The sequence below is a fragment of the Lingula anatina genome, chromosome 3 (assembly GCF_051362555.1).
Source record: "Lingula anatina isolate TDL-2025a chromosome 3, LinAna3.0, whole genome shotgun sequence".
NCBI classification, from domain to species: domain Eukaryota; kingdom Metazoa; phylum Brachiopoda; class Lingulata; order Lingulida; family Lingulidae; genus Lingula; species Lingula anatina.
Genome location: NC_141769.1, coordinates 19,935,070 through 19,948,213, shown reverse-complemented (window position 1 = coordinate 19,948,213; position 13,144 = coordinate 19,935,070). Strand labels below are relative to the sequence as shown.

At 37.7% G+C, this 13,144-nt stretch overlaps 1 protein-coding gene across 1 annotated transcript; it reads left to right on the top strand.

Annotated features, from left to right (window-relative positions):
- Positions 1 to 1,217: 1,217 nt before the first annotated feature.
- LOC106155269 (uncharacterized) lies at positions 1,218 to 8,206 on the top strand. Its single transcript, XM_013530012.3, has 3 exons — positions 1,218 to 2,542; positions 3,845 to 6,172; positions 7,672 to 8,206. The coding sequence occupies exons 1-2, from the start codon at positions 1,232 to 1,234 to the stop codon at positions 6,110 to 6,112; spliced, it is 3,579 nt and encodes a 1,192-aa protein (XP_013385466.2). The 5' UTR covers positions 1,218 to 1,231; the 3' UTR covers positions 6,113 to 6,172; positions 7,672 to 8,206.
- Positions 8,207 to 13,144: the final 4,938 nt, after the last annotated feature.

Genomic DNA, 13,144 nt, shown 5'->3' with positions numbered 1-13,144 from the left:
GCTCAAAGCCATTTATACTCACAGCGATGAGTGATTTAATCAAATCATTTGGCGTCGGATTTCAGCTGTTAGGCGCTTTAAACTTTTATCACACTATCTGTTGCAGTGCAATCACCTGTACAAAATTTGATGAACTGCTATGCACCTCATTGTACCTGAAGTCTGCCGAGATGCAAACTTTGTTGTAGTTCAGGATTGATGTAGTGTACGTGGGTTTTAAAAGATTATTGTGAATATTATAATGACGAGGACGACGTAGATTTGGAGCTTTCAAACGTTTATTCACCGACTAACTTTTCACACAAGTACTTAAACATTATTTTTCCTTATTGACCACGAGTTTGCTTATCTTTCCGTTGTATATTGGGTGATTATCAGAACTTTTCCATTCTCTTATTGCATTTCACCATTCAATTTTTCCTCATAAGGAAGTTTCTAAGATCCTTGTTTCCAATAAAAAAATCTAAAATATTATTTGAATTACTCATACTTGGGCCATATCCAACTCTCAGTTAGCTCGGTTATGCATTTGACAGAAAATTACTATTCTATTCTCTAATCATCAAACCAAATGAAAGTAAATGTCTCATTGGCCTCTTCTATCTTTTCCTAACTTAACTATGTTCTGCACTTGTTGACTCTTAAGAAGATTAAACTTGCGCTCAACATGTCCTCATCCTTAAACTCATTTGTCTCCTCTAATGATTATTACTTGCAATAAGTAAAGATACACATGTTAGCTATTACCTTTACAACAATACGGATGCATGATGGTTAATGAATGAGCGCAAGATTTAGAACTAACTTTCTTATCAACAGCAATCAATTGATTGAATGAAAGATGTGTTACATCTCGTTTTACAGCAAACCTATTCACGGAGAACCGTGATCCATTCAATTTCTTGTGTGACCGCTTTTAATAAAAGTGCTGCGTTTGTGTCAGATATTCGGAACAATTTGTTGATAGGGATGGGATCATGTTGTTTCAATATCTCCAACATTTGCTGCTTAAGTGACATATTACCCAAACATCATTTATCAACTAAATGGAAACTTGGAGAATAGCATGATAGAAAGGTAGCTGAAATTAAGTGATTAATGGTACATCACTACATCCGTTATGTTCATTTTGGGAACGGTTAATTATCAACAGCATGACGCACGCAATGGTTTTTAAAGCTGCTTTCTCCCAAATTTGGATACACTGGATGTTCAGCACATAGCTAGCATCATGTTTTGTTCAAGACTGCGATTTCTGTGGTACTTTCATTTTTGCCTTTTAGTGAACACCAGTGCTAGTTTCCCATCACCGCAAGAATCGCCGCTCTTTCGAGAAGCCCTGAGCCGTCGGGAGGTAATTAACAGGTTATGTCCACTGATTAACAACACTTTCTCTTGCGGAAGCGTTTCGCCTTACTGTAGTTGTGCCCCGGAAACCTGCATGGCTTACGGTGACTGTTGTTATGACGTCGCTTTTTATACACCAGAAATTGAAATAAGGAGGTTAAAAAATATCAAGAATAAGAGAAACGAGACGTCGTGTGTGACTCTGCCAGGCATGCCGAACGCGGTGAAGATGATTACATCTTGCCTGCCAAATACCGACAATATTACCTCCATGGAATGTTTCAACGCAGGCAGGACAACCAATATAGACCCCAAAAGAGACCTACCAGTCTGGTCCAAGACAAGTCGTCTGGTGTATAGAAATCTTTATTGCGCTTTCTGTCACAATGATACAGATATAGAACCCTGGTTACTTAATTTTCACTGCGAATCGCCAGACATAATCGATTCATTGCCCAGAAATTCCACGGACAAACTTTCTTTGTTGAGACAAATAGCATCTTTGCCGAGTTGTTCAATTTTGTTTAAGCACCGCTCTCATATGGAAGGTGATATGCACGTATGTAGGACAAATGTCAGCAAAAATTCTGACATCATTACCATAGATTTCTCATCGGTAGATTTATGGTATGAAGAATGGATGGCGCAATTTCAACCATTTGAGTACGAGGTCCTTATCCAAACTTGCAACGTTACAGGCCTTTGGGAGCAGTATGATGACAATGAGAGGGACCAATGTGAGGCATATAGCCAATGGGTTGTAGGCGGGTTGCCACCTCGTCTGTATTCTACAACGACAACGTCTTCAACCACGACGACGATGTCAACAACAGAGCTTACTTATCTTCCAATCAACCTTGAAATAATACCAGACAATCTCTCACCAATTACGAAAACATTTTGTTTTGGATATTGTCCTGATAAGAGATCAAAACTGTGGTCAACTTTTGGTCTATTTGCTAATCCTCATTGCGCCACGTGCAATGGTATAATCCTTGAGAAAAACAGTTTAATTTGTCCACAGATCATACACGACACACAGAGGTTTTCCGAGGATAAAGAACTTCCGGATACTGGAGGTATCCAACCTTTTTCTATGCTGATGGATTTTGGTCCAGATTTCCAAATTGAAACAGATCGTGAAAGGAATATACAAGAGAGATGCCCGGCAGGATACACCAAAAGACAAGGATACGTAAGTTGTAGGGTTCATTGTGTATCGTGTTGAAACGACTGACAAAGTTTTGATAATTCATACAGGAGTACCTGTATATTTGGTGAATGAAACAAATCTTCAGCCATAAAGATTATTTATTACGCATGGCCAGGGTACTTGTATGTCGCCTCTCATCCTTTTTCTTATTCTTCAATGCACCCTCGTTGATAAGCTGGCTTTTACTCTCTTTCACCTTGCCAACCTTTGTAGACGGCGAGTTCAGGAGCAACGCGTTTTGTTACAGTCTCAAACATATTGTATTTTGAAGTAACTCTCTCTGTTACTGCACGATTAAACTTTGCCCGTCTTTATCTTCTAACAGATACAGAATATTAAGGTTAAATGATTATGTTTCATTTACTGTTGTCTTCGTCCTCCTCAACTTAAGTCAGACAGGATTTCTCTACCAGTCCGACCGGTTTAAGTTTAAGGCCGAGTTTAAGTTTCTGACTAATTTTTAATTTTCAGCTGTGTTCTTATTTTGTGACTGTATATATTTTTTGTTTACTTATTGTTATTAATTATATTATTTATCTCTTTCCCAAGTTTGAAATTTCCTGTCACGAAGAAATGTGTAACATAAGAATTAATTACAGAAAGGCATAATTACGCATACAGTTCAGTGGGTATTTCAATTTATTATACATTTTCGTGGAAAATGTTAAACACAAATATTTGCAAAATTTGTTTTATTTATTAAGGTCAAAATTTTCAGTAAAACAATTTGTCTAGTAATATTATGTTACTGTTTCTCTAAATTTGAGGCTCCTGCCATATATATTTATTTGACAGTGTATACGTGTGCTTAATAATTTCTTAAAGATTATTTTGTGCTGCACTTAAACTTATCTCATCTAGCTTCCTATTTGCATTTGTATTTTTTACCCTCTCCATTTACAAATGTATATATTTCGTTAACATATCCATGTAAAATCGCCTTATTCAGTCTAAATGATGAATAGTATAAACCATCAGTCTGTCCTTTGCTTTCGTCTATGTTAAGTACACACTGGCCAGGGGAATAATATAGTAAAATTTGTTTTTGCAGATGAAATCAAAAGCTCTCTCTTGTGTCAATGTTTATATACCAAATGAAAAAACTAGCTAGCGTGTAGCGACTCTTGTTTGAAAAATGAGGAGCAGTAGCAATAATCTACGAAATCTTTTTCAAATGTGTTTATTTTCGCCTTCTAAAACGCAGTCAGCGTATAAAAGCAACATCATCCTTGCTTTAAATTAAATCCATCACTAAAATAATGCACAAGTTGTCTATATTTACAGGAGGAATGCAGAAAAGTAATTTGTCCAGCCGGCATGATTCCCAGTGGTACAGACTGCATTGACCAGTTCCCTGAAATCAATCTGAATTGCAGCTTTAAGGTGCCCGTGAAACTTTATGCTTTTTCCATTGACGCAACGCATCCAGTTTTGTGCAAAGATCTAATTTACAACGTATCTACAATATCAGCTAACATTATTCCCGATGAGGTCCACTGCACGTATACAGAGGACAAATACGGTGTTTTTGAGGATGATGCCATTAGTTGTAGATTTGAGCCACAGATTATTCACACAGGCATAATTATGAAAGTCGAATCCAACGGCATAAAAACGTGTAGTTATCCTTTTCTGATCACAACGCATACATCAAATGAATCGAGCGCGGTTTATATCACGGGATCAGCAATCTGGAAGGGTGTATCATCGTCTGTTGCTAGGCAGATAGAGTCAAGATTTAGTCAACATCTGAGGATGCCGTGGGAATTCAGTGATTTGAACATCAGTGTCGTCACTCGACATGGCCTACCAGAAAAAAGGATCTGGCTGACAGGAACGTGGAAAATAGAGATAAATTCTTCAATGGATTTTCAACCATCTGATATCCTGATTGGTACAGAAAGATATTTCATAAGGCATATTTTGCTTCATTTCGAAGCCCTTGGTATGCGTCTTATGTTCTTCAAAAACCCTGAAATTTCCTTTCAGAGAAGATATGATTATAGCACAGCATCAGTCGATCCAAGGGCACATTTTACAAACGTTTCCTTTGTGATTGGCTATCAGGAACAAAGTGTCATCAGGTCCAGCTCTTCTTTAGAAACATCAGTCGCGATATTGCATCTGAATTTTAGCAACGTAGAGCTTCTTTCGTTGGCAACAGAAGTACCATTTTATATGCAATTTTATTCTTTTTCTTCAAAGGAGAATGCCCGCTCATGTTTTCGATTTCCTTGCATGCTTTGTATTTCATTCGAGAGCTATAATCTTTCCTTTCCAAAATCAAAAGCGTACACTTTCCCATTAGAGCAAGGGAAACCAGGCTCAGGCTTGACAGGTTTCACTGTAAGTGCAAAACCAATCCACCCAATCCCCAATTTTGACGCACCACGATTTGTCGAAAATAAGGACAATCGCCATTTACCAAATGTCTCCAAGATTTCAGAAGACACCCTGAACTGTGGCAGAGTGCGTCTTAACAGGTCTGAGTTCACTGAAGACGATAACATGATTACATTGTCAGTAAATGGGTTGATATTGAGTCAGACTGATTTTATAAAAGACGGGGAGGGAGTTCTCATTTGTGTAGACGTCTACTTAAAAGAAAAGAGAAATAGGACTCCCGAATCTTCTTCTGTTCTTGTGCAGGTGATTGTTTCCTATAGTCTTCTCTCTCTATCTGTCCTTTGCTTGGTTTTTACAATTATCACCTACCTGTTGTTTACAGACTTAAGAAAGGGTCTTCCCGGGAAAAATTCATTCAACCTCTGCGTCACCCTGATGCTTGCACAGTTATTGTTTCTCCTTAATTATGTACCCTCTCAAAACAATGCTGTTTGTAAAGTGTTTGCCATTGTGATGCATTACTGGTGGCTTTGTTCATTTGCTTGGATGACTGCATGTGCTTTTCATATGTGTTGGACGTTTACATATCCCTTTAGTATTGCCCAGTTTGATTCTTCAGACATTCGTAAGTGGCATATAATCTACTGCCTAATAAGCTATTGCTCTCCATTAGTAATCGTTATCCCGTGTGTTGTTCTTGACTTTTGTGAATGCAGCAGTGTTTCGATAGGCTACGGCACAGGAGGTTCGTCATGTTGGATAGGTAACACTATGGCACTTGCCTACAGTTTCGCTCTGCCTGTTGGGATAACTATTCTCTTACAACTTGGATTCTTCATTAGGACAGCTGTTGCCTTACGGCCTGTTCCTAATGTTGAACGTTGTGGTCCAGATTACAACCAATTTCTTGTTTACTGTAAACTATCAACGTTAATGGGTTTTGGGTGGATCTTCGCGTTCATCGCTGCATTTACAAGTCTCTCATTTATGTGGTATCTCTTTTACGTATTTTCTTGTCTGCAAGGTGCTTTCATTTGCTTTTCATACATTATGAAAAAGTCAGTATTGCAACGGTATCGAAATTACTGCAGAAATAAGACACCAGGTCATATCTCATCTACTACAAATATGAGCATGACTACACTGACATCAGCTAAAAACGCACGGAGCGCCACCTATATTACGGTGCCTGAAGTTGCTGTTTGAAGCCTGTTTATTGGGAAATGCACCGTTATCAGAATCAAAATTCACGTCACATTATTTTAACCCCATAGCGCCGGGAACCGCACATATGCGGTTCATTTTAAAAAGTCCTCAGTGCCGGGAACCGCATATACGCGGTTTCTGTGTTTACATGCTTGTACTGTCCCCTGTCGTTTGTAACAATTCATGCTTCTATCACAAGACTAACTTAATGTTAGTTTTTTTGTTTACTACCGGCTTTTGAAAGACGTGTAGCGAGAATTAGATAATGAAAAAGCGATTTATTTCAACCACTGTCGAGGCGCTAAGAAGTCAAAATGGCGGCGAGAAGTCAGCAGAAGTTATGGGTTGAGAAATATTCTAGATTTGTTAGTAAATTCAGACTTCGGGGAAGAGTCCTTGATAGATTTTGATACTCCGATAACTTCAAAGATGATGTACCTTTGGCTAGTATGAGTTGTCAGAGAGCAGATTCGGACGTGGGGCTTGATATATGAAAAACGCTGATGATACTAACTGCAGTAACCAAGCAGTTGACAACAGTAATTGGAAGGGTTATATTACTGATAAAATGACTATAACCGTTCCGTGGCAAGTCAGGCTAAATGTTGCCTTGTGTGCTGCATCAACATGTCTTTTCCTGCTTTGCATAAATACAAATGTCATATGTTACGTTGTACTGCATCAACATGTCTTTTCCTGCTTATGCCTAAGTACAAATGACATATGTTTACTTGTGTGCTGCATCAACACGTCTTTTCCTGCTTGTGTATAAATACAGATGTAATATGTTTACTAGTGCGCTGTATCAACATGTCTTTTCCTGCTTGTGTATTAGTACAAATGACACGTTTACTAGTATTTTTATGATGCAATTTTTATTCATGAAAGTGTAATATTTGCTCATGACAATGTTTGTATTCTTGTATATGATTTGAGTGCAAAACAAAATTTTATGAGTATCCTAGTTCAGTTGATTAAAAAACTTTGAAAAACTATTGAAAAAGGCACTTAATTTACAATCTATTTGTAATGATAACAGTAATATTAGGTGGAAGTCTTCTAGTCAGCTAGCCTGCCTGTATGTTGTGCAACTCTCTGACGTGATGCAGGTTTTTAGGTACAGCACGCATCCCAGGAAATTTATTATAACTCAAAAACTAAATTAGATATCTTTCTGAAATTTTCTGATATTGTTTGCAACATATTTCGGATGTTAGTGAGAAAATTTCAACAAATTCTTTGGTAAAGTGAAAAAGAATGTGCATGCTGAAATTAAAGTTTTGTTTTTTACTTCTCTTCGAGAAAAGCAAGTCTCATATTTAAACTCCTGCTATTTCTACCTAAAAAACAAATGTGAAAAAAAAAAAAAAAACTGACATGACTTTAAAGCTTACATTCTTGGCTTTCTAAAAATGTACAGTTTTTAGGTGTTTTCGAAAGAAGTGAATACATTATCATTGATTAAATGAGTCCGCATGTACAATTGAGTGCATACGGGTAGAGGGCTCAGGACCAAGGGCACTTTCTAGGTCAGATGCTGTCAGGCTCTATGGGGTTAATATGGCTAATTTTTCATTTCATGTTGATGCTTTTGCATTTACCTTTATTTGAGAGATACGTTATTTGTAAAGTTTTATATTTGTGTCTGAAGACAAGCACAGGGTAGCATTTTAAATATCCTATCTTTACTGTTTTAGATCTCATTGTTACGGACAAATTGGTATATCTTCCAAGAAATCTTTTTGGGTTATTATCCATTACATAACGGTTTCTGACTGTTAGTAAACAAGGTGATGAATTTATCCCACGATAGGGGAACGCCTATTAAGTACTGACTTAATTAATGGGAATGGGTCCTTTAATATGCTTAAAACGGCTGGGAAAAAGCTTTTATCGAACGATGTAAACGTATTTTTTCTCTGTATATATATATGGTTTTGTATTCACTTTCATTTGAAAGACGCGTTATTTGTTGAGTTTTATCTCTGCGTCTGACAAGGACAAGCACAGTGTAGCATTTTAAATATCCTATCTGTTTTTTCTTTTATGTGACGGTTCTATACGTATATCAAGGATAAAGTTTTGGAACACAAACTTACGTTTTTCAATTATCCATAATATAACGGTTTCTGTCTGTTAGTAAATAATCAAGGTGACAAATTTATCACGCAATAAAGGCACTATACAGCAATATCTAAGTGGGAATTGGCAATTGAATGATTCGTCACGCGACTGCTGGGAATATTGCTTTTATCAAACGATGCCCACGTATACCTAGATGAAAGGGACGACGACAAACAGTTGTTTGACATTCAATTATATTATTTTATTTGTCTGTGTAGTTGAACCACTGAATTACTGTGCTTTCATGAGGCAAATATGAATGTTGTTTTTCTTAAAATATGACAGAGATAAGTAGGGAAAAATTTGCACTCTTCGTAATTATTCTCATTTGTCTATGCGGTTGTTGGATAACAGACTTTGATAAACAATATATTTGTATTTTTTCTGCTACTTAAATGTGCACATAAAATGCTTGGAAAATGATGCAAAAAGGTGATAAATTTCTCCCACAACAGAGGAGCGCCTACACAGGAATGATTAAATGGGATTGGGCCATTGTATAATGCGTCACGCGACTGGGAATATATAGCTTTTATCGAACAATTTACTCGTAAACCTCAGATGACATGGACGAAGAAAAACAATTTAGGACACTCCATCTAATCATTTTCATTTGTTATAGGGGTTGAGCCAATTAAATATGCTTTACGTGACAAATTTAAAAAATATATTTTTTTATCGAAATACTGACGGAGACAATAGGTAACATTGTCACAAGTCTAAGTATTTTCATTTGTCTGTGCTTTCGTTGGACAACAGGCTTTGATAAACAGTATGTATGTTTTTTTTAAAGTTAAAGGTGCAAATGAAATGTTTGCAAAAAGATCCAATCTGGTTTATCCAGAGTAAACATTAAATGAGTTTCTTTTGTCGTTTTGTATTGTGACAGAAACAAATGATTATCTGGAAATGAATCTGAAGTATCATTAGTTTTCAGAGAAGACCATACCTAGTACTGATTATTTGATTATCACTCTCTGAAAATATATTTCACACATTAATGTATTTGTTTAAAGGCATCTTGCTGTAACATTGGCCCTCATCACCCACACATACACACACACTCTAAAAAGACACTTATCACCAAATACAGTGCTCAAAGCCATTTATACTCCCAGCGTTAAGTGATTTAATCAGATCAATCGGCGTCAGTTTCAGCTGTTAGGTGCTTTAAACTTTAATCACACTATCTGTTGCAGTGCAATCACCTGTACAAAATTTGATGCACTGTAATGCACCTGAATTCTGGCGAGAAGCACATTTTAATATCGTAGTGCAGGGATTGATATACTCTACTATACGTGGGTTTTAGAATAATAGAGAGCTTTCGCACCTGCACGTTTAGGCGACCGACTACATTTAGCTATCCGTAACCGTAAAATGACCAACGTTTTCGCAGATTTCGCAGAAAGATCCGGTTAGCCTTTACGGATAGTCGAATTGTACAGTAGGCTGATACATGTTTCACATGCTGTAAAGCCTCGGTCACAACCGGACGCACGAATTTCAGGATCGTACGTCCCCTGCGATTTTTGGGTGTAACGGAGGCCGTGGAGGTCGTAGAGGTAGAGGAAAGTCTGCCTTGCGAGTCGCAAGGGCCACATGAGATGTCCTTTCAGGCAGGGAAGCTAATTGCAAGGAGCGATGGTCGTGGAAATTGTACTCATTTTTGAGTTTGTCTTGCTTCCTGTATACGTGGCACACTCACCACTTACGAAGGGAATGCAACGAGCGACGAAAGAAGTGCCCTTTTGCGTCAGTTTTACTTCACACTTGCCTCACACGTTTGTGGTGACGTACTGACGGCGTACGTCAGTTTTGCTTCCTGTTCTACTCTTCTTTCTTCTTCCTCCTCCCTTTTTTCTACTATGTAAGCTTCTTACTCTTGCCTTTTTGAGGCATATTAGAAACAAAATTCAGCAAAAATTTGAAAATTTTGAAAATTGTTGTACACGTTACATAGTCGATGTTCTTTGTAAAGACACGAGCGTTCGTCGTGAGCACGCCTTTTATACACCAGGCGTGGGGGTGACGCACGTGCGACGCATTCCCGGTGTGCTCTCGACTTTGTTCGTTAGTTGTGAGGGCGTGCGCCTTACTCAACACGCAAAGGGCACTTGCTCCTTCATTGCTTGTAACGTGAGTCTTGCACAACGCGCGTCTCTCTTGCTAACTCTGTACGAGGGGAGCAAGTTACGCTTGCGGCCTCGCTCTTCGCAGGCTATTCGTACAAACTTTTGGACATGTCCAACATCCTCCCTACGTGCTTACGAGCTGTAAGAAGTTGCGTAGGAAGGCCTTGCGTGGGACGTGAGATTCTGCGCAAAATTTGGACGCAAACTGCCCGTAAGAGCCCATACGGTCGGTTGTGACCGAGGCTTATGAAGAGACGTTAAATGAGGTCATACGCCATTGGACAGGTTAGGTAATTTTGGAATGGTCTTGCATACGCAATTTATGGAGATCCGGCTTACCCGGTTAAAAGGTATTTGTTGAGTTCCTTCAGAGGAGCAAATATGAGTGCCGAAGAAGAAGAATTCAACAGGAGAATGTCCACTGTGCGGGAATGCGTCGAGTGGGAGTTCGGAAACTTATTGTGAAACTTTGCCTTCCTGGAATTTCGAAAGAATTTAAAAGTTCTGTTGTCTCCTGTAGCCAAGCACTACTTGGTAGGTTGTCTTCTGGTCAACTGCCATACCTGTGTGTATGGCAATCAGATGAGTCGGTACTTTGAACTAGATCCTCCCACCTTGGAGGACTATTTAGCATGAACTGTACACGTGTACATTGTGCGTATGGAAAATTAAAGAGTAAAATGTAAAATTCATACCGCAAGCAAACATTTATTTAAATGAAATCTTGAATAAAAAACTAATGTTTTAACAAAGATTCAGCCCATGTGTATCTTAAAGGCAGCAAGAGCCTAATATGCCAATTCAGTTTCTCTTTTTAACCAAAGACATAACCATCTCCATCATTTGTTTGTCTTTCTCAATTTGAGCTTCTCGCTCTTTCTTTTCTTATTCAAAGCGTTCTTTCTCGAAGACCAACTTGTCTTTCAGGTAACTGACGTAATCTGCTGGTGAGTCAGTACGGCGCTTCTTAGTTGGCGGCATGTTGTCGCAATTTTCAGCTGAAAAATTAATGCAGCGTCAGTTTTTGTTACTGATATAATAAATATTAAATAATATTTGCTGTTAGAGACAATTTCATGTAAAGAAAGATGTGCTATCCTTACTTTTATTTATAATTCATTTATTCAAATACACAAAACAGGACGCCATGTGACTTTCGAAACAAGGCTTCATAAAATTTGCATTAAAAGTCGAGGGGACATGTCCTGTCAACTAAAGGAGAAAATCGAGCTACTAGTAGTATCTTACTAACGGCACTTACCTTGCGGATATCCTGCTTGTTATGCGTCAAGTGCAGACGACTAGTCCACAGACCACTTATAAAGGCATGTGTACTCGTAATAACTGCTCACAAAATGATGACCTAACAGTCTTATAATACAATCAGTCATGCGTGCGAAAGGCCAGTTCTTACTGCCTTGTGGTCAGTAGAAAATGCCTTTTTTACGAGTATAAACTATATTTCAACAGTAACAAAAAAACATAGACACAAATAACAGATACAACATGTTTCACATATATTGCAAAAATAAAATGTCCAATGTGATTTTACAGAGAAACTATCAATTTTGAAAGGCTTGATTTCATAAAATTATGCTGATTTGTCAAACCGTTTTTCATTGACGGGTAGCAATCTAGCTGCGGATGATGTTCTCTCTAACCGTATGTGTACACGTCACTAGACAGCAAAATATGATGACCTGAACGTAGTCTTTCACCTAAACGCACAGGTGCGAAAGCTCTCTATTATAATGACGAGGACGACGTAGATTTGGAGCTTTGAAACGTTTATTCATCGACTGAGTTTTCATACAAATTCACAAGTACTTAAACATTATTTCTCATCATTGACCACGAGTTTACTTGTTGTCTTTCCATTGCCTATTGCGTGATTATCAAAACTTTTCCATTCGTTTGCTGCATTTCACCATTCATTATTCCTCATAAGGTAGTTTCTAAGATCCTTGTTTCCAATAAAAAATCTAAAATATTATTTGAATTATACTCATACTTGGACCATATCCAAAAATCAGTTAGCATGTGTTATGCTTTGCCAGAATATTACAATTCTATTGTGAAATTAACTAATCAAATGAAAGTGAATGTGGCATTAACCTGTTCTATCTTTTCCTTACTAAAATATTTTCTGAACTTGTTGACTGTTACGAAAATTAAACTTGCGCTCAATAACTTATCATCCTTAAACTCATTTGATTCCTCTAATGATCATTACTTGCAATTAGTGAATATGTACATGTTAGCCATTAACTTTACAACAATAACTATGCGCGCAGGTTATACTTACTGTCTGAACGCATGTTTTGGCACTTGTCGATAACTTTTTTTTTCAACAACACATACACTCAATTAATTGAATGAAAGATGTGACATGTAATCTTATTTGGTGAGTCATTTCTCGTTCTACAGCAAACCTATATTCACGGTTCTGAGTGATCCATTCAATTTCTTGTGTAACCGCTTTTAATAAAAGTGCTGCGTTTGTATCAGATATTCGGAATAATTTGTTGATAGAGACAGGATCATGTTGTTTCAATATCTCCAACATTTGCCGCTCATAAAATGACATATTATCCGAACACCATTCATCAACTAAATGGAAAATTGGAGAATAGCATGACTGAAAGGTAGCTGAACTTAAGTGAATAATGGTTCATCTTTACATCCCCTATGTTCATTTTGGACGGTTAATTATCAACATGACGCACACAATGGTTTTTAACGCGGCTGTCTTGCATATCTGCACACAATGGAC

What these genes read in the sequence shown, in the direction of transcription:
- LOC106155269 (XM_013530012.3), top strand. Translation starts at nt 1,232, where the DNA reads ATGTTTTGTTCAAGACTGCGATTTCTGTGGTACTTTCATTTTTGCCTT. An exon ending in ACACCAAAAGACAAGGATAC is followed by an intron (nt 2,543 to 3,844) that starts GTAAGTTGTAGG and finishes CTATATTTACAG; the next exon opens with GAGGAATGCAGAAAAGTAAT.